The sequence below is a fragment of the Heterocephalus glaber genome, unplaced genomic scaffold (assembly GCF_053883595.1).
Source record: "Heterocephalus glaber isolate CG9 unplaced genomic scaffold, H.glaber_assembly_v1.0 deba00001687, whole genome shotgun sequence".
NCBI classification, from domain to species: Eukaryota; Metazoa; Chordata; class Mammalia; order Rodentia; family Bathyergidae; genus Heterocephalus; species Heterocephalus glaber.
Window position 1 is genome coordinate 19,236,273 of NW_028258412.1, and position 23,802 is coordinate 19,260,074.

The window sequence follows — 23,802 nt, forward strand, 5'->3', positions numbered from 1 at the left end:
GCAATTTCAAAGTATCAACCCAGGAATTAAACCAAGGACAGTACCAAAAACAGTTATGAGACGACATTAAAGCAAAGCACAAACTCAGACTTCCACCTCCCCCGCAAAGGCAAATTCTGGGGGAAATGAGGTGGAAAAATCTGATAATCAGCCACCTGAACACCCTGAACTGATAGCACAGGAAGTAACAAAACAGATGAATAAGTCTCTAGAAAAATTCAAAACAGAAATAATTTCCCAGATAACTACAGAGATGATGAGCAGAGTGAAAGACATGATTAGAGGCTCTAGAACAGAAACAGATAAAAAATAGATGAGCTCAGAACCGTGCTGGAAGCCACGAATGCCCAGCAGAAGAAAGAAATGGAAATCATGATCGCCCAACATAAGAAAGAAATGGAATCCATGAAACATTCAAACAGATATTCAGGAGGTTAAAAACTCCAGTGAAAGTATTCAAAGCAGATTAAGGGACTGTGAAGATAGAATATCAGATATAGAAGACAGGATTGCAGTTAGTGACCATGAAAACAGAAATTTCTTAAAAATACTAAGGGACCACGAGAAATCAATCCAGCAGCTGCTAGATGATGCAAAGAAGAATAACATAAGACTGATAGGATTCCATGAAAAAACAGGAGAAAGTACAATTGACATAAAAAAAAACCTGTTCACAGAAGTAATAGAAAACTTCCCAGGCAGAGGTAGAGAATTGGATATACAGATAAGTGAGGTATATAGAACTCCAACTAGCCACACACACAAAAAAATCTACACCTAGACATATAATAGTCAAGATCCCAGAAACCCAACAGAAGAACAAAATCCTACAAGCAGTTAGAGAAAAGAAACAAATCACCTGTAAAGGAAAGCCCACCAGAATCACAGCAGACTTTTCAACACAAACCCTCAAATCAAGGAGAGCTTGGAGTGAAGTATTTCAAGCCCTAAAAGAAAATAACTTCCAACCCAGACTGTTGTATCCTGCAAAATTATCTTTCAAAATCAATGGGGAAATTAGATACTTCCACAACAAAGAACACCTGAGAAATTTCATGACCACCAAACCAGCACTCCAAACAATTCTAAACAATATCCTAGAAAGACAATGAAGGTCACAACTCCATGAAGCCCAACAGAAGGAAGCCACCAGGCAAGGCAAGAAACTAAAGGGAAAGGGGGAAAAATAAAAAATAAGAGCCAACGGCAGTAAACATCATGACAAGGATGGGTCAATATCTATCAATTATAACCATCAATGTTAATGGCCTCAATTCACCAATCAAAAGAAATAGACTGGCAGAATGGATTAAGAAGCAAAATCCAACAACATGCTGTATACAAGAAACACACCTAACTCAAAAAGAAATTCATAGACTGAAAGTAAAAGGATGAAAAACAGTTCTTCATGCGACAGGAACCTGGAAAAAGCAGGGGTAGCAACCTTATTTGCAGACAAAGTGGATTTCAAACCAAAACTAATTAAGAGAGACAAAGATGGCCACAATCCAAGAGGAAGAGATGACAATCATAAATATATACGCACCAAATATGAATCCCCCCCACTATACAAAACAAATATTAATTGGGCTGGAGGTTTAGTTCAGTGGTTCTGCTGCCTACCTCACAAGCACAAGGTCCCAAGTTCGATCCCCAGTACCAAAAAAAAAAACAAAAGCAAAACAAATATTAATGGACATGAAAAACCAAATGAGCACTAATACAATTGTAGTGGGGGACCTCAATACCCCACTATCACAAATAGATCATTTAGACAAAAAAATCAACAATGAAATTCTAGAACTGAACCAAGCTATTGAACAAATGGACTTAATAGATGTTTACAGAGTGTTCCACCCCACAAAATCAGAATATACATTCTTTTCAGCTGCACAAGGGTCATTCTCTAAAATAAACCACATGCTAGCTCACAGGACATGTCTAAGTAAATGTAAAAGAATTGAAGCTACCCCCTGTATATTATCAGATTGTAGTGCAATAAAATTGGAGATCAATAGCATAAGAAACCGCAAAACCCCCACAAACACATGGAAATTGAATAACACCCTCCTGAACAACCAATGGGTCACAGAGGCAATTAAAGAAGAAATTAGACAGTTTCTACAAGTAAATGATAATGCCAGTACAACATACAGAAATCTATGGGACACAATGAAAACAGTTCTACATGGGAAATTCATAGCAGTGAATGCCCACATTAGGAAAACAGAGAGAGCGCAAATAAACAACCTAATGCTGAATCTGAAGCTCCTAGAAAAAGAAGAGCAGGACAAACCCAAAGCTCATACAAGAGAGGAAATTATAAAGATAAGAGCAGAAATCAATGCAATGGAGACTAAGAGAATGATACAAAAAAAATCAATGAATCAAAGAGTTGGTTTTTTGAAAGAATAAATAAAATTGGTAAACCTTTAGCCAACCTTATTTAAAAAAAGGAAAGAAAAGGCTCAAATCCATACAATTAAGAACAAAAATGGTGAAGTCACAACAGATCCAGCAGAAATCCAGAGGATCATCAATACCTACTTCGGGAAACTGTACTCTAATAAAATGGAAAACACAGAAGAAATGGACAGATTCCTAGATACATACGAATTGCCAAAGTTAAATGAAGAAGATATAGAAATTCTAAACACCCCAATTACAATGAGTGAAATTGAAAACATAATTAAAACTTTACCAACAAAGAAAAGCCCAGGTCCAGATGGCTTCACTGCTGAATTCTACAAGACATTTAAAGAAGAACTAATGCCATTACTCTTTAAACTCATCAAGGAAATTGAAAGGGAAGTAACACTTCCAAATTCATTCCTGGAAGCAAGTGTTACTTTGATTCCAAAACCAGGGAAAGAACCAACCAAAAAAGAGAACTACAGGCCAATCTCCCTAATGAACATAGATGCAAAATTCCTCAACAAGATACTGGCAAACAGAATACAGAAGGTCATCAAGAAGATCATACACCCTGACCAAGTCGGATTTATCCCAGGGATGCAAGGATGGTTCAACATATGTAAATCAATAAATGTAATACAATATTAACAGACCCAAGGACAAAAACCATATGATCACCTCAATAGATGCAGAAAAAGCATTCCAGAAAATCCAACACCCATTCATGATAAAAACCCTACAGAAAATTGGAATAGAAGGTCTTTCTCTCAACTTGATTAAGGCTATCTATGAAAAACCAACAGCCAACATCACACTAAATGGTCAAAAACTGAAAACTTTTATGCTAAAATCAGGAACAAGACAAGGATGCCCATGATCACCGCTCTTGTACAATATAGCTCTGAAAACATTAGCCACAGCAATTAGAAAAGAGAAAGAAATAAAAGGAATAAAGATAGGAAAAGAAGTTAAACTGTCATTATTTGCTGATGATATGATACTTTACATAGAAGACCCAGAAAACTTGGCCAAAAGACTTCTAGACTTAATTGACAGATTCAGTAGAGTAGCTGGATACAAGGTCAGCACTCAAAAAAACAGTAGCCTTCTTATACACAAATAACAGACTCACTGAGAGAGAAATTAGGGAAATAATTCCTTTTACAATAGCATCCAAAAAAAAAGAAATATCTAGGAATCAATCTAACAAAGGAAGCAAAAGACCTCTACACTGAAAACTACAGCACCCTGAAAAAGGAGATCGAGGAGGATATAAGAAAATGGAAAGACATCCTTTGTTCCTGGGTAGGAAGAACCAATATAGTGAAAACTACTATATAGATTCAATGCAATGCTGATTGAAATTCCAACAATATACTTCACAGAACTAGAGAAAACAATCCAAAAATTCATTTGGAACCAGAAGAGATCTAGAATAGCAAAAGCAATTCTAGGCAACAGAGACATGGCAAGGGGTATCACAATCCCCAATTTGAAACTATACTACAAAGCTACTGTGATAAAAACAGCATGGTACTGACAAAGAAACAGACCTGAGGATCAGTGGAAAAAATTAGAAGATGCAGAAACAACTCCAGACATACTCAATCACCTCATCTTTGACATAGGAGCTAACCACCCTCACTGGAGGAAAGATAGCCTATTTAATAAATGGTGTTGGAAAAACTGGATTTCAACCTGCCAAAGGGTAAAACTAGACCCATATCTATAACCATGGACTAATCTAAGATCAAAGTGGATTAAAGATCTAAATATTAAAACATAAACACTAAACTTGCTGGAAGATAAGTTAGGTAAAACTCTTGAAGACATTGGCATAGGAAAAGACTTTATGAACAAAACCTCAGCAGCATGGGAACTAGCAGAAAGAATCAACAACTGGGATCTCATTTTATTAAAAAGCTTCTGCACTGCAAGAGAAACCACCAACAGAGCTAAGAGACAGCCTACAGTGTGAGAAAAAATTTTTATCAGCTGTACCTCAGACAAAGGACTACTATCTAGAAAATATAAAGAACTGAAAAAAATCAGACCCCTCAAATTTAAAGACCCAATTCAAAAATGGGCATCTGAAATGAACAGACATTTCTCAGACAAAGAAGTAGAAATAGCAAATAAGCATATGAAAAAAGTTCAACATCACTGTTCATTCGAGAGAAGCAGATGAAAAGAATGCTGAGATTCCACCTCACCCCAGAAAGGATGTCTGCTATCAAGAAATCAACCAATAACAAATGCTGGCAGGGGTGTGGGGAGAAAGGAACCCTCTCCATAGTTGGTGGGAGTGCAGACTGGTGCAACCACTGTGGAAATCAGTGTGGAGATACCTCAAAGAACTAGGGCTGGAGGTCCCATTTGACCCAGCTATTCCCCTGCTGGGTATCTTCCCCAAAGAATTAAAAGAATCACACCACAGTGATATATGCGCACCCATGTTCATAGCGGCACAGTTTGTAATAGCTAAAGCTTGGAAGCAGCCCAAGTGCCCGTCATCTGGAAACTGAATAAAGAAGATGTGGTTTTTTTTTAATAAAATGGAGTACTACTCAGCCATAAAGAACAAAAAATTAGAGTTATTTATAGCTAAATGGATGCATATCAAGGCCATACTCTTAAGTGAAATAAATAGGACACATATGTGTAAATACCTAATAGTTTCACTAGTGTGAGAAACTGAAAGTATAAATAAGGATTAAAATGATTAAAATGAAAAACTGATAATTTGAAATAGGAAGAAAAGGTCCAAAGGGGTAGGGGAGGTGGGAGGGGAAGGGGAAAGGAAAGAAGGGAAAGGAAAAATTATGAGAAAAGGAAAAATACGGAAACAAAGTGTTTGTAAATAGGGAAGGGTGGAAGGGAGTGAAGGGCACACAGGTAATGGGGAAAAAAATAAGAACCAAGATACATCATGTACAGGTACAAGCACCCAATGATAAATGTAAAGATATTGTATACCTAAAATGTACCAATAGAAGAATTTAAGCAAAAAACCCAAAAAACAAAAAAAACCCTTCAGCACTGAAGAGATACTCAGATTTGTGCGTACTTGGTTCAGCACCTTTCTCTTGGTGGCTGGATGAGAGACAGGCATGGAGTAAGGATGAACCGGAAGACCGATCTGTGGCAGGCCAAGGAAATAGGAAATCCCTTGTTCAAAGTCAGCTGGCAAGATGGTGGAATCGCTGGGATGGAGCCCAACATGGGGCACTGGTTGCCCATATGGCATCTTTGTGTGAATTTGCAGAAAAAGTTGCGATAAGCCTAAACCTCTACAGTACCTGCAATGAGAACAGGTATGGCCCAGTTGTGCAGTATACAACCTCTACAACCGTCCAGGCCCACCCTGCCTCTGCCTTTCCCCTTCTCAGGCTATACCTGGGAAGCTTACCTAGGGCATCAAAGGCCGGAAGCACTTCAGAGTCCCTGCTCTGGTCCAGAATGGTGTGGGACGTCAGTGTGCTACTCTAGGAGACTCCCACTTGGAGATCTCAAACTTGGCCTCAAACTGCTGCTCCTGCTGACCTGCCTCCAGCTAGGCTTGGATCTCCTCGCTGACCTCAGCCTGCCTGGGGCCCTGCTCAGTGAAGTGGCAGAAGCCGCTGAGGAAAACCATGATGTCAGCACCTGAGTGGGCTCACGGTGCTGTGCCTTTGGCCAAAGAACCACCCTGGGAAGGATGTGGCAGGTGGCTCAACCCTGAGCCCTGCAAGGCCCCCTGCCATCCTCCAGCCTGTGGGCACTGGATTCTGAGTCAGGGCCTGCTGTGTGGTCTTGGGCAAGTCACTCACTCTCTCTGTTTTACATTCTTCACTATGGCATGACTGTAAGAAAACCAAGTGTGATGGGGTGTGAGCTTAAGCCCCATTAAATGCAGGCTTTAAACTTCCTGTTCCGTTGTGGTTGGGGCCAGAGGATTTGAGAGGTTCTGTTTGTTTCTTTTGCTGGTGCCTCTCATGTCTGTCTGCTCCTCTTTTTAAGAATGACCGAAGTCCTTTTATCCCTGGGATTTAATCTGGTCTGGGGCAGAGAATGGACATCAGTATATGTTTTTGGAAAACTGTGATTCCAGGGTGAAGCAGGGTTGGAAAACAGTGAGCCAAGCCACCTTTCTCAAGTGTATGGATGAGGCAGCTGGGGATCAGAGAGGGAAAAGTATTTCCCTGGAGTCACACAGCACATGAGCAGGCCTGGGCCCTCGACTGCTGGACCCTGTGTCAGCGCTTTTTCCTGAGCTGACCTGGGTCGCCCTTATAAACCGAGGTGTGCAGAGGACAATGCGCAGAGGATGGGGTGACATTTGTGCCATCCCAGCACCCTTTCCACCTGGAATCAGCACCCCAATTTTCTTTAGGGGAACCACCACTCCCACCCTTGTCTGTGGGATCCAGATGGGGCCCACTCCATGTGACCTAAGAGGCCCCTCGGAGCCTGGAGTCTCCCTGGCCCCAGTGACTGGTTGTAACCCAAGCCACAACCCCAAGACTTCTATTTGAAGTTTAGAAAAAGAAAAGTCTCTTTTCTGGATGCTTAGGACCACCCGTGAGAAGGGCCTGTCCAAAACACAGATAAACCGAGCAGATCCTGTAGGTTTTATGGAAATAAGAGTGTGGACTGTTATGTTGGAACTAAACTTGTTATGCTTTTACTTGAAAAAAAAAAAAAAAGCAGAACCGAGAAGGCAGAGGAGAGGAGACCTGAGTCTGGTTACCTGGATCCAGCTGTGCCTGAAGGCAGATCTGATCCGGGCCTTTCCGGCTTCACGGACCAACACAGTGCTCAGCTGGCTCTTCTGAGTTGGGTGTCACTAGCAATGAAGAGAGACCCGCTGGGCTGCTCTGGGTTCTCCCTCACCACCCTGTGCCTGTGTCCTGGCTCCTCCTCCATGCCTGGACTTGACCTGGGAACCTGAAGCCCTCAGGACCTGTGGCCAGGTTGGAGGACATTGCTGCTGAATGTGTCCAGGTTCCTTTCGGGGTCTGGTGCAGGGGCGTGGGCTGCAGGGAGAACCAGGTGGGGCAGCTGGGGCCGCAAGTCCCCAGGGATCCTCCAGCCCTGGCCCTGCTGCCTGCCGAGGACCAGGCCCCCACTGACTCCTGCACAGCTGGTTGGTATGTCTTGTGGTTACATCAGAGGTCCTGAGTTCGAGTCCTGGTTTTGCCACAGCCTCGGTTTCCCCACTGTAAGTGGGTGTGATAATGAGGCCCATGTCTCACAGTTGCCTGGAGTGTCAAGCACTTTTTAGGAGACCCTGCTGGAGAAAAGCAAATGTGATCACATCTGCTCTGTGGGTTACATGTGGTCTGTCACACACAGGTTCATGTGTGACAGGCATGGTCCCCTTTAAGGGGGGGAAGAAAATCCCCCCCTCAGACACTGAGACCCAATCCTGTGCGGGATGTGGGCGAGAAGTCCAAGTTTGCATCTGGCATGCTGGGAAATCCCAAGCTGCTGAATGAATGCACAAATGGGCCTGGAAATTAGGGAAACACTCAGAGCCCAGTGTAGAAGCAAAGTGAGAACTTGGTCCCGTGAAGGACCTGTCCCCAACCCACAGCAGAAGAAACTTCCACAGAAGAGAGAAAGTCAAGCCCCACACACTTTGTACGGCTCAGAATAAAAAATGATGAACCACAGGAGGACACGTTCCACCATGAGGCAGTCAGGTGGCACAACCAGTGCGAGGATGAGCTCTTGGAAGATTTGAGATAGCAAGACAATCACAGAGATGAAAATGAACATGTTTAAAATCAAGATATGGCAGAAACTTAAGTACAATGAAAGAACTGAAGCCTCTGAGCAAATAGGTTGATTTGAGATAGAGCCAAACAACTTCTAGGAGTGAAAACAACACTGAAATTTAAAAAGAAAATCAAAGATAGTGTACTAGTCAGTTTTCCCACTGCTGGGTAAAATACCTGACATCCACCACCCAAAGGAGGAGAGGTTTATTTGGCTTACAGTTTGGAAGGGTTCAGTTCATGGTTAGCTGGTGCCAAGGCGGAAACATCATGGCAGAAGGGCATAGGGGGGCAAAGCTGCTGGTTTATGGTGTCTGGGAAGCAGAACCACAGAACAGTGTCAGAGAGGATGGGTCAAGGGACCAGATATAGCACCTATAGTTACACCTCCTTGTCCCACTCAGACACATGCAAAAGTGTGTTTTACTAATCTCTTAGGTGGATCTCAAGCCAATCAAGTTGACAGTCCATTGTAATTGTCACAGATGGGTAGCAGACACACACTTGCAGAGAATTAGTAAACTGGAACACGGATCTGAGTAACCGAGAAGTAGACAACCTGAGAGATACAGGTGGGAGGCCAGGTGTGCTGGTGCACACCTGTAATCCCAACTACCCAGTAGGCTAAAGAAGGAGGATGGTGAGCTTGAGGCCACATAGCAAGACCTTGTCTAAAGCAAAACAAGAATCAAATAAACAGAGATGAGAAAAATGAGGGATGGAAAGCAGATGAAGTGAGTTATAATCTCACAGGAGTCTCCAAAGCGGAGAACAGAAAGCATGAAGAAGAAGCAATGTTCAAAGGAACACCAGGAGATACAGTCCCCAAACTAAAGGAGACTTGAGTTCTCAGATCCAGGAGGTACAGCAGATTCCAAACAGGACGCAGAAAGAGAAATCCATGTGCAGATGTATCAATGGGAAATTGAATTCTGTGGACCAAGAGAAACTCTGATAAGCTACCAAAAGGGAAACTGAAACAGAACTAACAAATAGTGCATTGATATCATGAACATATTTTCTGACTACAACGAAAAGAAGTAAATGCTGAAAGCAAACAAAAGAACAAAATTCCAAAGCATTCATTTGGAAACCTACTTCCTCGTATTCATGGGTGCCTGAGCAAATTAAAATGTCATAATTAGAAGTTCAAAATATTTAGACTTGAATGATGATAGAAACTATGCATTATCAAAACATGTGTCACACTGCTGACATTCTTAATGGGAAATGTATGACGTTCATTGCCAGAGCCCGCAGTATTGATGATGCCCAAAACACGCTGTAAGCAGTGCAGGCTGAAAAGAGTTAAATCCCTCAATCGGCTCACTTTAAGAAGTGAGTTTGACTGAAGCTATGTGACTCACAGAAGTATCTCATGAGCACCGCAGTAGCACGCAGGTTAAAATGACCTCCCCGCTAACAGTCACAGCCAAGACCAGAGTAATGGGCTATGCAGCTGTGGGGCTGATACAAGATAACATCCATAGCTGAGGTCAGAGTAAATCCCATCCAAATTCCAATCCCACATAGCCTGAAGGACAATGCTCTAATTACAACCATATATTTTGTCTATCTTGCTTCTAATTTGAAAATTCTTTGACTTCTCTTTAAAGCCTTGCTGCACTAGTTTCCATGGTAATTTCACATACTGCACAACTATACAGGCATTTTTTACCCTGATTGATGAATAATAAAATTTGGTTGAAGAGACCGGCCAGTGCATTTTGCCAAAGGAGGATTGGCCGTCCCAGTTCACGTTTTCTCTCTAACTCTGTCTTAAGTTTTTCTTCAACCTTGCATTGCACATTGGGCAGGTGGGGACTAGAGATTTACCACAGGAGTCTCTGGCAATTGGTGCCCAAGGTGGGCTTGATCCACAAGCAACCACCTGCTCAGTGAAGCTACTCAGAATAAAAAGGAATAAAAAGAAATCAGCGATCAAGGGACTTGCATCATCAAAGGACATCCATAGGAGTATAAACCCGGAAAAGAGGTAAGTGCTTCAGACATGAGTAAATAATTAACTGGGACATAATAAAATAAAGAAAGAGAGAAAAGAAAAAGAAAGAAAGAAAGAAAATATGGGGCACTCTTTCTTGGCTGAGGAACAAACTTACATCTCTTTGCTCCATGCTCTTTTTAAACAAGCAAATTATACTGTGTCAGTCCCCAGTAATAAAAAAAATGTTAAAAGACATTTGGAAATACGATTTGGGGTTCCTGCAGGTGGGAACTTTAGATTTAAAGGTTTGGAAGCCTGTGGGAGAAAACCTCCTCGCTGCTCAACAGAGAGGAAAAACTATTTCCCCAGAGACCCTAACAGCTTGGGCTCTGGTGTGCTCCATTCTGGCAGCTTTGCAACCTAGCTCGATAACTTCTAAAACTTCCACCAAACTTGCTGCATTTCACACAGGAGGAAACTTGCTCCTTGCAGGGAAAGTGTTGTCCTCAGTGGAGGATCCTAGTGGCCCTCTCAAGCAGCAGGAGGAACTCCATCCTCCTCCACCCGAGCTGCTGCAGCCTGCTTTGGCGATGCAGACATTGCAACGGGGCATCGCTGCCACCTTGTATCAAAAGGTAATACAGCAAGCTGCTAGGCGCAGAGAGGATGTGGGCTCTGCGATGTGTTTCCCTGTTGACATACAGGAAGATCCTGATCATCCCGATCTGAAAATACAAACTTATATACCATTTGAATTTAAAATCTTGAAAAATTTAAAAGATAGTGTCGTCAATAACGGCATGCAAAGCCCTTTTACCACTGGCTTACTAGAAAATGCAAGCTTACATGCTGACACCCTTTGTTGTCAGTCATTTGGCAAAAATGTGCCTGTCCACTTCCCAGTATCTGTACTTTCAAGTTCAACTGCAGTCTTTGGTAAATCAACAGGCTCATAAGAACAGGAATGGAGGAAAAGAGGAAGCTGATATCACTGTAGGCATGCTTTCAGGTACTGGTGAATTTGCTGATATAAATCAGCAGGTCCGCTGTCCTAAGTTATTTTTCACTCAGATGGCTGATTTGATGTGTTGCGCTTGGACTTCGGTGCCCGAGGACAGTGCCCCAGTTCGATCTTTTACTCTGATCTTCCAAGTCCAAATGAGCCCTGCACGGAGTTTGTAGCCAAATTACAAGCTACAATTAAGAGGCAGATATCTAATCCTCAGGCAGCTGATATTGTGGTGTTACACCTGGCTTATGATAATGCTAACAAAGTGCAGACAAGCAATTAATACCATCAAATTTACCAATGACCTTGGAGCCTACATTAGAGCCTGCAGGGATATTGGATTTCCCCGCTTATTTTGGCTAATTGCTTGTGCCGTCAAAGCCATATTATATGAGGGAGATCCAAAAACAAAAAACCATGTTCAAAGAGCTCTTCATCAAAACATTGCCTTTGATATTGCTGCCCTCCGGAAGGAGGACCTGTCCATGTCTCAACAGACAGCCCAATTTGATTCTCAAGCACTAGATTGGAACAAATTTACTGATGTGCTTGATCAGCTTAATCCTTTTACTTATCTCAAAGTTCACTTTTGGTTTTATATTGGTATTGGAGGACTCATCTGCCTATTTTTGCTTTTCCTATTTCTAGCCTGCTATAGAGGAATAACAATCAACCGGTGGTTGCCATTATATCATGAAGTACTCTTTAGTGCTTGGTTAAGGAGGAGGAGGAGGAGGAGGAGGAGGAGGTCAGTGCCCCCAGCACGTATTTCCTGGTGTCCTGGGTCCCTGTCGCTCTCCCAGGTACAGGCCGGTGCCTCTCACCCATGGCATCAAAGACAGGAGCAGGCTGACATCCATCCGGCTTCCTAGCACTGCAGACACGGGCTGGCACTGCAGTGCACCAGGCACCTTCTGCTCAGGAAACCTGAGGCTGAGGCCAGGGACCTGGCCCTACCACCAGGACTCCAGCTGGCAAGCAGGCAGGATCTGCACTTAGCCGGGGCCCTGGGGCTCGAAGCTGTGATGTCATTGAGGAAGAAAATGAGCTCAGGATCACAGTCACCCCTTAGGTTGGTGGCCCAGCCAAAAGAGCCCTCCACTTTGGGTAGAGGAGCTCAAATCAGGTCCTTCCGGGGGTTCTGGATCAGCCTGGATCTGGTCAACTGCACCCCACCTGCATCCCGGAAATGGTTCTCTTGCCCACATCAGGTCCAGGGACACCTGTCAGAGGCAGGCTACATGTGACCTGTGACCTCTGACCCTTAGGTACCTAAGCAAACTCAGACCAATGTGCAGCCATGGACAACTGGGGCGGGATGGTGTCAGGTCCTCAACCAGACATCTTCAGCCAACATCTACAGCACCCACTGCACATCTGGAGCAGCAGATGCAAAATTGAAGCCCCAGAGCCACATGGGGCCTGCAGATGTGCGTTGGGTGAATCCATGAATTAGTGAATCAACTCGTTGATTTGCTCATGCAACCAGTATGCATTGAGCACTGATGTGGGCCAGGATGTGTGTGGTGAGGACAGGGCTTTGTCCTGGAAGGCACTTTCAGCTGGAGACAGGGCAGGAGGGACGGTGGTGAGCAGGAATCCCTGAGACATGCTATGTGCCTGCAGGCAGAGCCCAGGAGGGGCCTGGGCTGTGGGGAGAGGCAACTTTAAATTTCCTGGTCAGAGGTGAACAATGGACCAGGGACTTGAAGGGGAGGAGCACTCAGTGCCCAGAAGAGCACCTGGCTGGAGGCCTTGAGTGCCTGGTGAGCCCAGCGTGACATCAGCGAGGGGCGGGGTGGGGGCAGGGCCCAAACCTACAGCTCCTGAGACCACCCCTCCCTTGTTGTTAGAAACCAAACCAAAGCAAGGCCTGCAGTTGGAGACAAGCCTGTTCTCGACTTAGGACAGCTCCACGTACTGCGGAGCAAAAGCCCAGACAGCAGTCATTTGGATTCTCACGAAATGTCTTGAGACTGTCAGCATTTCATCACAAACCAGCTCTGTTGGGGGACTTTGCCCAGCTGCAGGCTAACGTACCATTCTCAGCGCACTGAGGTGAGGCTAAGCGTTGATGCCTGGAGGTTAGGTGGAGAAGACATGTTTCAATTCACCGTACCTTCACTCTGTCAGTATGGAAGCCCTCCTAAGTCAGGGAGCTCCTGTCTACTTCCAGCCAGCAAACTTTCCTTCTGGGGATGTCCAGTCCCCCATGCAACCCTGGCTAAACTGCTGCCACCCCTCTCCTCCCACTGTGGTCCCCCAGAGGGTCCCGTCTGTGTCCTCACCTGCCTGGCTCACCTTGCCGATCCTGGAGGCCTTGTGGACACGGCGCTCCTGGAGGCAGTTCAGGATGTGGTCGATACTCCTCCTCACCTGCTCCTGGAGCTGGTGGCTGGGCTCCAGGTGGTCTTGGATGGAGCCGTTCAGCTCCTTGGCAGGGGTCTGAGACAGATCGGGTACCATGGCCGGCACATGGGGGAAGCTCCCCTTCCCTGCTGTAGGCAGAGGAGCCGAGGCAGTGAACAATTATGCAGGCAGACTGAGGCGCTCCCTCCTGCCAGCAGCCCCAACAGGGTGACCAATGTCTGACAGCCTGCTGCCCCTGCTTGCGCAGCCCTGATCCACACCACTGGATCCCAGCATGAAGCAGGTGCTCAGGAAACCCTGAGTGCATAGTATGTGCAACCCAAGGTTCCAGGAACCCCTCCCTCATCGGCCCCTCCCAGGGCTGCACCGGATCTCCGATTGCCTGCATAAAGCACTGGCTGTCATTGCAGGATGCGGCCTCCTGGACCAGCACATCCCATTGCCAGGCTGCCCCACTGCCCACATCCTCTGTAGGGTCAGCGGGGTCCAGGATCATGGGCCTGCAACTCCCAAGAGATGAGGTGCCCATTCGAAGGGGCTCTGGGACCAGCGGCACTGCACTGCCCAGGTGTGTGGCAGGGCAGACGACTGACCTCCTCTGAGTCTCAGGTTCCTCATTTTCGGAATGAGGACGATGCCCACTCTCAGGGTTGGCCCAGAGATTGACTTGGAGCCATGATCCTGAACCGTGGCTGCATTTTAGAGCCACAAGACAGCAGCACCTGCAGACTCCAAGTTATACCCCATAGTGTAGAAATTTCATTCTTAAACCATTTGATGTATACACAGCGAAAACGTGTACAAGACTAATCGTTTATTGCAGCCATGTAACAGATCCCAGCTAGAGACAACCCAAACATCCATCAGCAGTTGGGTAGAACTCATATAGTGAAAGATTCACACAGTGGAATGTTATGCAACAACGAAAAGGGACAAGCCACAACTATGCACAAATATCTGGATAGACCACAAAGACTTAATGTGGTGAAAGTGAAGCCAGACACAAAGGATATGCAAATAAGATTTAAGAACGGAAAGAATGTGATTATAAAAGTTAGAACAGGCTTACCTTTGGGGCATCACTGACAGGGAGGGGTGCTGGAAATGTTTTGCAGTTGGGTGGTGGGGTCACTCTCACAGGTCTGCACATATTACACACCAGTGAAACAGTCTCACACACATGTGCTTCAGCACCGTTACATTTTCTGTCTCCCCCAGGCAAATCCAATGTGCATTTGGGGAAGACACTGCAGCATTTTGGTTCCCCAACCGGGACCTGGGGTCCCCTTGCTGATCAGCTCCCCATGACCCAGGCACAGGGGAGCGGTAGGGGCAATGGGGCTTACCTGGGTCTCTCAAGCTGCTGCTGCAAGGTCTTCCAACTCAGAAGGTCCTCGAAGCTGTAGTTGTCGGTCCAGAGGGCACACCAGTGCTGGTGCTGCTGGATCAGGCCCAGGACGGTGCAGAGGCCTCGGGCAGGCTGAAGGTGTGGTTCCCAAAGCCCTGCTCCCTGGTGAAGGTGGAGAGGAGCTCCAGGGTGTAGACAGGGGCAGCGGCTTCCTCCTGGGCTCCTGCGGGCGGGCGCACCTGGGACAGGCAGGACGGGGCTCAGCAGGATGGGAGCAACTCTCTGCAGAGCCCCGCTGGCTCTCGGTGTCCCAGTGGGGACCCAGCAGGCTGGGCTGGGCACCAGATGCTGTGCCCGCGCCTGTTCTAGAGCATTTCTCACGTGTCCTTGATGCTGGTGGCTTTGGCACAGTGTGTGGCCCCTGTCATGGAAGAGGGATGAGTCTCCAGCCCCAAGAGGTGGAGAGGGGTTGGAGAGAAGCTGAAACTGAAACTGTCCTCTGTCCCCCAAGGAAGGGGTGGCCCATCTGGGGTCCCTGTCAGATGGCTGACTGGAGAAGGTGGGATGCTTGGTATCCAAGGAAATGGGCAGCAGACAACATCCTCGAACCCTGGGCAGGGTGGGGAAGCCAGTCAGGGCTGAGTCTGTCCCTCCAGCTCCCGGACTCTGCACCCTACACCAGGGCCTGCATGGACCAGGGAGGGCAATAGTGCGTGCATGGCAAGAGTCCCAGGCTGGGCCGGGCAGCTCGAGACTGGACACTGGGGCTCCCCAGGAGATGGCCTGCCTGGCTAGAGGTGTCCAGCAGCCCTGTTCCTTCCACCTTTGCCCTCTCTGGGACTGTGACACATGTGTCCCCCTCCCCCCCAGCAGATCCTGGTAAAATTCTTCCAGCACCCTGGAAGGAGGCCTCACAGTTTGCCCTTTCAGTAAGTACCAGGCTGCTAGCACTGCCTGTCCCCGGAGCATCCTACTTACGTGGGAAGGGCTCGACTTCCAGACTCATGCAGTCCTTTATGCGGTGTGCTAGCCCCCTGGCAGCCGCTGTCCAGGAGGGTTCTGTAGACTTGTAGTTTGGGTTTCACCCCAGAAATGTACTGCCCTGTGGGGTGAATCACTGTGAGTTTGGGAGGCTGCCGAGGGCAGGGACCCAGGGCGAGGCTGGCACTGAGCTGGGCCTGGGGCCCTGGGAGGGCGGGGAGAATCTGGGGGGACGGGACTGGCAGCATGAAATTAGAGGACAGGGAAGAGGGCCGGAGCGTCTCAGGGTGCCAGAGGAAGGAACTGCACCCCAGCAGGGAGCGGGAAGGTCCCTCCCTCCCAGGTGTCGGGCGGTCCCCAGGGTCACCTGGAGCACAGCAGCAGATCGCTAGCTGCTTAAGCAGAGCGAAGCTGCCAGCTGTGGGAAGCACCTGCCACCCAGCCGCTTCCTCCCAGAGGCTCCCTCAGGCGGTGCTGCAACGCCACTCTACAAACCTTTAATTAAACGCTGCCTTGGGGGTGGGGGGTGTTGCTGGGAATAGGAGGCAAGGAGCGCAGATCTTTAGTGGGTAACTGAGTGTGTCTCGGGCTGGGCGCCGTGTTGGGAGTTTTACCTGCACCCCCGCCCCCGCCATGCCCATTCCTGGAGTAGCTCAGCCCTCACTAAGCAGTGACTGCTGTGGTTGGCGCTCGTGCCCCCTGCTGGCGGGCAGGCAGTTAACCCTCTGTATCTATGGATTCCACCCACTGTGAACCGGAAACATTTGGGGGAAAACTGCACTGTGCTGGACTCACACACACGTTCTCCTCATCTTCGCTCTCAGAGCCACGCTGGTCAGGTGCCGCGCGATGCTGCTTCGGACTGCAGTGGGCTGCAGATGCGAGGGAGTCACAGCACAGCTTAATGTGCAGCGGGGTTCGCACCTGGATTTGGCAGGCGCATTCTGTGATGTCACACAGAGATGAAATTGCCCAAAGATGCATTTATCAGGACAGATCCCTGCTTTGAAACAACACAGACTGCATTTACATAAGACTGACATGGTCTTGGGTAGTATAATAAACTGTGAGTGATTTACAGTAGTCAGGAGGATGTGGAATTTGGTAATCCCTGGGGGGCTCTGAACCAGTGCCATGGACCAAGCACAGGGGGATGTGGTTGTCTTCCATCAAGGAACATCAAGGTAAATAAAGATAATAGGAATAATAGAAATAATGATAGCAAAGACTCAGCTGAGCATGGTGGTGTGCTTTAGTGATCCTAGCACTCAGGAGGCTGAGGCAGCAGGATCACAAGTTCAACTCCAGCCTGGGCAACTTAGCAACTTAGCAAGATTCTGCCTCATAAAACTGAAAAAAAAAAGACTCACATAAACCTTCTCATGCACTAGGGACTCCTCTAAGTCTGTCACAGGTATTAACACCTTTAACTTTTCCAACAGCTCTGTAAGATAGTCTCTTGTCTCCCCAACCCCACCCCAGTACTGGGGCTTGAACTCAGGACCTTGTGCTTGGTAGGCAGGCGCAGTGCCACTGAGCTAAATCCCGGGCCCTCTTGTTGTCTTTTACACTCAATCAAGCATAGGAGTGTTAAGAAGGAGAATGAGAAAATCATGTCATTGTTTTCAAGATAAAAGATAAGATTTGTCAGATTTGGGTCTTGTCCCAGCACCCTGTTGCCAGTCACCCACCACCGACTGGGCTTTGTGTTTGGGGCATTCCTGGAAGGGCCAAGCAGGACGGCCCCAAGAGGGCTGGGGAAGGACCGAGCCTCTTGACCCCAGGATCCCGACTGGGGAGGGCTCCTGTCTGTTCCAAACCCCATATGTTTAGTCAAGAAAGCGAGGGCCGGAGGGAAGTCTTGGCCCCTAACCCCGTAACGGGCCAGGGACCCCTCACTCAGGATGTCAAAGGCGGGCACCTGGGTGACGTCATCCTGTTCTCAAGGTCTTCGGATGCCAGCCGGAACTGCAGGACCCGGGGTGGGTCCTTCGGAGGAAACTGGAGGCTCAGACCACAACCCGGTCCCACGGCCAGGCCTCCATCAGGGGGCGCGTGTCCTTGAGGACCCCTGCACAGCGGGCCTGCTGGCCCTGGTAGCTCTCAGAGCAGTCGAAGAAGATAATTTCACAATCACAGCCACCCGTGAGAGCGGTGCTTCGGCCAAAGTTGCCTCTCTGGGAAGACAAAACCCCTGATTCTAGTGCCCGGAGGGCGGAGGGCGGGGCGGGCTGGGTGAGGCGAGTGGACCAGGGGCGGGGCTGTGGCCACGCAGGAAGGTGGAGGGGGGAAGCCAGGCCGGGATTTTCAAGAGAAGAAATTGTCACCTGTAAACCTGAACCTTTAACGTTGGCGATCAACTTTTACAAAACTACAACTCGATAAACTCTGGTGCGAAGAGCCTAGGTGCCTGTGCCCTTTGCTTGGGGTGCATATAAAACTGGGGTGATCCACCGAATTGCTGAAAGCAGCAGCTCGAGGATGTGGGAAGGAAACTCCTGGCATCTGACACCTGTGTTCTGGCTTCCAACACAGTGACTCTGATGTGGTTACATAGGATGGCAAATTCAGGGACAGAGGCTCAGGGGGTGAAGTGACTCACACAGGCAGCATATGCAAGACCTGGGTGGGCCTCTCCAGGAGGAACCCCCCACCTGCCCGAGGTGGGACCCAGCACCATGCCCAACCCAGCCCCTTTGCGATCAGCAAAGCGGTCAGCAACATTCAGGAGCTGTCACCACTGTGGACACAGGATTAGGGCACATGCCAGGGCATGGTCATGTCGATTTATTACTTGTTTATTTTTCTTAGCCACTGAGACAAGGAAGTACCGTCACCACGCTCACCGAGAGAAGCAGGAAACGGAGATGCTGCCAACCCTGGAGAGGCGCCCAGGAAGTCACTCCCAAACTCCCATTCTTATTTTTTTTCTCCCATGCATTGATTTACTTAAAATCCTATGCCAAAAGAGAGAGGTATTTAAAGAAGGCTTTGCGCCTGTTTTTCTCTTTGGGAAGGCAATGTGTCATTTTATACCCATGTGCTTTCAGAGGCGTGGCTAAGATTGTGACACTTGAGAGCAGGATACTGTGTCCCCAAGGGAGATTGGCCATGTCTGGAAGCATTCTGGCTGGGGATGACTAGGGCTGTGTGTGGGGAGGTCCGGGTGGGGTGTCCTTGTGACACAGCTCCGAGGGCCTGTGACTTCCTCATTTGCTTTCTGGTACAGCTGGAAGCCATAAGCTGGAAGCTGTGGGTGCACCCTCAGCCCGGGCCAGCCCTGGAGTGGCCATTCCGCCAGGGAGCCCCTGGGTGGGGAAGGCACCCCTAGGCCCCATGGTCACCTACAGTGGGAGCCCACTCTGCCACTCTCTGCTGCCGGTGTTGAGCCCCTGGTGCTCAGCCTCAAGGTCCCCTCCAGGTTCACAGGGAGCTATGGATGCCAGGACTTCAGAAGACAGAAATCCCTCTGTCCATCTCAGAGGCAGGAAGGGGCCTCACATCTAAGCCCCAGGCTCTCCCCCTTCCCCGGGTCCCCTGCTAGAAGCCACCAGGGTGTGGAGACACCGCTTCTACCACCCGCCCACCGCAGCCGGGGTCCCAATCCACCCTGGGACTCTCAGGTTTATCCCAAGGCAGTGCACTGCTTGTTTCTCTGTCTTTGAGCCCAAGAGGTCACAGTGGCAGTGTGACAAGGTGTCTAAGTGACAAAACATGATTTGGAGCAGTGGTATTTTGTCCAGGCAGTGTGCAGGCCAGTCTGAATAACTGGGTGAAGGAATGAGTGAATAAATGAATGAGGGAAGGAAGGAAGGACAGGCTGCCTTTGGGACCACAGAGGACCTGCACTGGATTCCCAGCTGGGCAGCTTACAGGGCCAGACACGCTACCTGGCCTCCTCGTGCCTCAGTTTACCCATCTACCCGGTGGGCGTTAAGAGTCCCTAAAGGCCGGCCGTGCTGAGCTCTCCGGGCATTGTGCCCTCCCCGTCCCCGCCGACCCTGCAGTCCCTGGCAGGCCCTGCGCTCAGACTGCCACATCCAGCACCAGAGCCACGGTGAGGCACAGCTCCATGGCGATGGGGACAGCCACAGCCTGGCAGACAGAGGTGGGAGGGAGGTGTTGGGAAGCAGCGTCCCAGCTTCCAGTTTCGTTTCTTCCTCTCTACCTTTCCTCCTCCTCCTCCTCCTCCTCCTCCTCCTCCTCCTCCTCCTCCTCCTCCTCCCCCTCCCCCCCTCCTCCTCCCCCCTCCCCCCTTTGTCCCCTCCCCCTCTCGCTCCTCCTCCCCCTCCCCTCCCCCTTCTCTGTGTCTCTCTCCCTCCTTTATCCCCGGCAGCACTGGGCGCTCCCAGTTAGTTTGAGAAGTCTATTCCTTCCTGAGCATTTTCCACGATGTGATTTCTGCCTCCTGAGGCAACCCGGAAGCTGTGGGAACCGGGATCACGAGTATTCTGTGTTTAGTGCCACCTCCTCACCTGTTCCCCAGGGCCTCTGCATCCTCCCCTGCCCTCTCCAGGGTGGCCGGAACCCCCAGGAGGAGCAGGGCTTAGCCGGGGCTGTCCTGGGGCAGCTGCACCCTGGTCATCAGGAGACCATGGCTCTTGAAGCTCCGTCTTGTCTCACTGTGCGGCCTGGGGGAATCACTGTGCTTCCCCCGGCCTGAGTGCTGCTGTCTCCTTGACGCAGGGCAAGAGTTTCAGATGGTAAAGAGGCAAGGGCAGTGGAGACCCAGGGCCTCTGGTTTGAGTCTGGCCCCTCTCTGGACAAGTTTGAGCCAGCTGCTGACCTTTTCTGAGCCTCAGCTTGCTCATCCACAAAATGAGACTGTAGTTATGAACCATTGCTAAATGCCCATGTTGTTCTAAATACTTTCCATTTAAGCCTCCAAAGGGGGCACAGGTGTGGCTCAGTGGCAGAGCGCTAGCCTGGCGCGTGCAAGGCCTGGATTCCACCCACCCCAAGTGTGTGCGCTTACATCCCAGCCTGCCCTGCGCCGTTGTCATTGCCCCTTCTGGATGTGGCTCCTCAGGCCCAGGATTCTGAAACATGGGTAGGGACCCGCAGGGGTGGAGGCTGGGATGCAGGAGGCCAAAGCCAGCCCGAGCTCCCTGTGCTGCATCACAGAGATAACAGCCACAAGGAACCAGCCTTGATGTGGTAGTTCAACTTGGCAGCAGCTGCAGACTGTTTTGACAGGCCTCCCGAGCCAGACACCAGCCCAACTGAGAAAGGAAGACCCCAACAGATACGTCGCCTGCAAAAACAGCCATGACCGGAAGCCGCCTGCCGCCTCGCTCATTCACACCTGCCAGGAGACAGATTCTCCGAAAAACCACGGGGCACCTGCTGGGCCTTGCTGGACCTGCCATCGCCCTGCTACTGTCACCCCGTCCTGTTCACCAGCCTCAACCCCCTCACCAAGAGACCCCAAAATTTTCCACCCTCCGAGCTGACACCCCTCCCCTGCCTAAACTCCCCCGTATAAGCTGTGAGCGCCCTCCTCCCTGTCGGCCTTATTGCCCTTGGCTGACCTGCACCCAGATCACAAGAAACTCCGTGCCTCACTGCTTGCACTTTGCCTGCCTCAGTGCTCTCACTTGTGCTCTGGTCAAACCTTATGTTTCTGGTGTTTAAACCTCCTGCTTAGGTGCTTTGTTCCATACTTCATATGCCCCTTGTCACCACAGCCCTAGGAAATGAATCCAGCCTGCTTGCCATCTCTCTAGCTGTCTGGTGATCCTTCCTCTCATCTTCCACACTCTGAGCCTTGCTGAATGACTTTAGATTTCCCAAGGGCCTCACAGTCATCCCTGCCACTGGGCCTTTGCACTGGCTGCTCCTCTGTCAGGCACGGCTTCTTTCCCTCATTGGGCGGACAGCCCCACATTCTTCCGGGAGCCCCTGGGGAACTCTTCCCTGGTCACTGCACTTATGAGACCTCTTCCAAGTTACCTAATAACTTATCGCCAGGTAATGCATTAGGTAATTAGAAGGGCAATCGAGCTGTGTTTATTAGGCCTGTAATAAATAGCCCTGTCTCCCAACCACACTGGCCCTGGTGACTCTCTTGTCACCTTTTTGTCCTCAGTGCTGAGTCCAGGATGGGGCCGGAATCAGACCCTTGACAAACATGCTTGGAATAATGATAGCAATAAGTTCAGGTTATTTTGGGGTAGGCGACTGTCACTGGCCTGTCCTCTCCTCCACCCATTCATTGAATTCCCCCTGGGTCACTCAGCGCAGCAGCTGCACCCCCGCTGGACACAGGGGTTCAGGGACCCAGCCAGGGCCGTCCATCTCCAAGGAGTGGGAGGCAGTGTGGACACTGGCAGCCTGGCTGCAGGGCTTCACCGTGACTGCTCGAGGGAAGAAGGCCTGGCAGGGGCAGTGGGCACCCTAAGTGCTGCTGCCCGGGCAGAGCCTGACATCTTCCAGGCAGGGGTGCAGGGTGTGCAGTAGGGGACCTGGGAGAGCCCACCCAGGGGTCAAAAGCAGCAGTGTGTCAATGTCACCCCTGGTTGAGCCGGCGGGACCTCAGCACAGGGCTAATAATCAAAAGTTGCTTCTTCCTCATGCCCTCTCTGCTGGGTAAACACTTACCCTCCACAGCTGGTTTTGTTTCCTTAGTCGGGAGGAGCCCAGAATGGATTTCTGCCTCGGCCTGCTTGTCTGAAGGGTTCATGAGTAAGAAACGATGAAGGTGAGAGATTAAGAAACTTAAAGAACAAGACAAAGAATACAACAAAGAACAGTAAGGTTTACAAAGCTGAGGCCAGGTGGAAACTCTTTATCCTGATGAGACAAACATTGGCTTGCATCCTCAGCGCCTTTCTTTATAGTGTAGATATGGAAACTGAAAGGGGATGCCGGATTGGAACAGGGAGAATGGCTAGGTCTGCAGGAGCTAATGCTTGATGTTTCTCTGGTGAATGTCTGGGAAGGAAGACAGTCCTCTTCTGGCCAGGCCTTGCTCCACCACGCCCAGCCACTCCACTATGCCCTCTTGTTGTCCGTTCTCCACCGGGCCCTGCCTCGTCCGAGGGAGGAGGTGAATTAGGCCTGGCCATAGTGATCTACAGCGCATCGCTCCCAGCAGATTCCTTCCTAGGGACTCAGAGATGTCCCTGCGCAGGGGCTCTGAATTTCGCACAGTCATTTCCATCATCCTTGGGCACTGCTCCTCTCTCTCCAAATCTCACGATTTTGTCCTTGAACCAGCAGCCCCAATACTGGTAGGGCAGAGCTGTCTGAACCCTGGGGACTACAGTTTGGCTCCTGAATGTTGCCCGAGGGCCATGTGTAAAGGCTTGGTCCCCAGGGTGGCCCTGCTGAGAGCTGGTGGAAGCTTTGAGAGCTGGGGCCTGGTGTGAGCTCACTGCCACCGCCGTGGACACCCGCACAGGGAGAGGGAGACCTGGAAAAAAGCACCTCTCCCCCAGGAAGTCGCAGATGAGTTTGATGGCATGCTTGATGTCTCTGCAGAAAGCACAGTCTAGCAGGAGATGGTCTTGGCTGAACTTGTCCAGACCCGTGGCAGGCATGCATCTGAGGTGCATCGCGGTAGTCAGGCGAGGAACAGGGGCTGCTGTGTCTGTAGGGACCACAGAGATGTTGCTGGGGACCAGCCTTTATCTCTTCCTCTAGTGGAGTCTGGGCAGCTGTTAGTTTCGTTTCCTTGCAAGGAAGGAAGTTAGCCCGTGTCTTGGCCAATCAGCCCCATACTCATTCTGAGGCTTCCAGGCTTCCGGAAACTTACTGTCCTATTACCAGCAGCCTGGACTTTCTCCTGACTCTACTCTTTAATCCCAGCAAAAGGAATCATCCTTAAAAACAGATGTTGGGTGTCCTTCCTGTTTACTTTTTCTTTTTTAAAAAAACACTATTTTGTAATCTCCGGAGATTTTAAATGCATGCATGTTGCAAAAAGAGAAAAATCAGGAAGTTGAAAGATCATTTATAGCCCCCTCTCCTTTAC

General features: G+C 49.2%; 1 protein-coding gene across 1 annotated transcript; it reads right to left on the reverse strand.

Moving 5' to 3' along the window:
* Nucleotides 1–13,030: 13,030 nt before the first annotated feature.
* On the reverse strand, nt 13,031–23,383 carry LOC147822019 (2'-5'-oligoadenylate synthase 3-like). The gene is made up of 8 exons (XM_087198676.1): nt 23,204–23,383; nt 19,860–19,922; nt 17,843–18,004; nt 16,623–16,751; nt 14,845–15,008; nt 13,866–13,998; nt 13,430–13,573; nt 13,031–13,048 (listed from the first exon to the last, which is right to left on the reverse strand). Exons 1-8 carry the CDS (start codon nt 23,381–23,383, stop codon nt 13,031–13,033), a joined length of 993 nt encoding a protein of 330 aa, XP_087054802.1.
* Between the last annotated feature and the right edge of the window lie 419 nt (nt 23,384–23,802).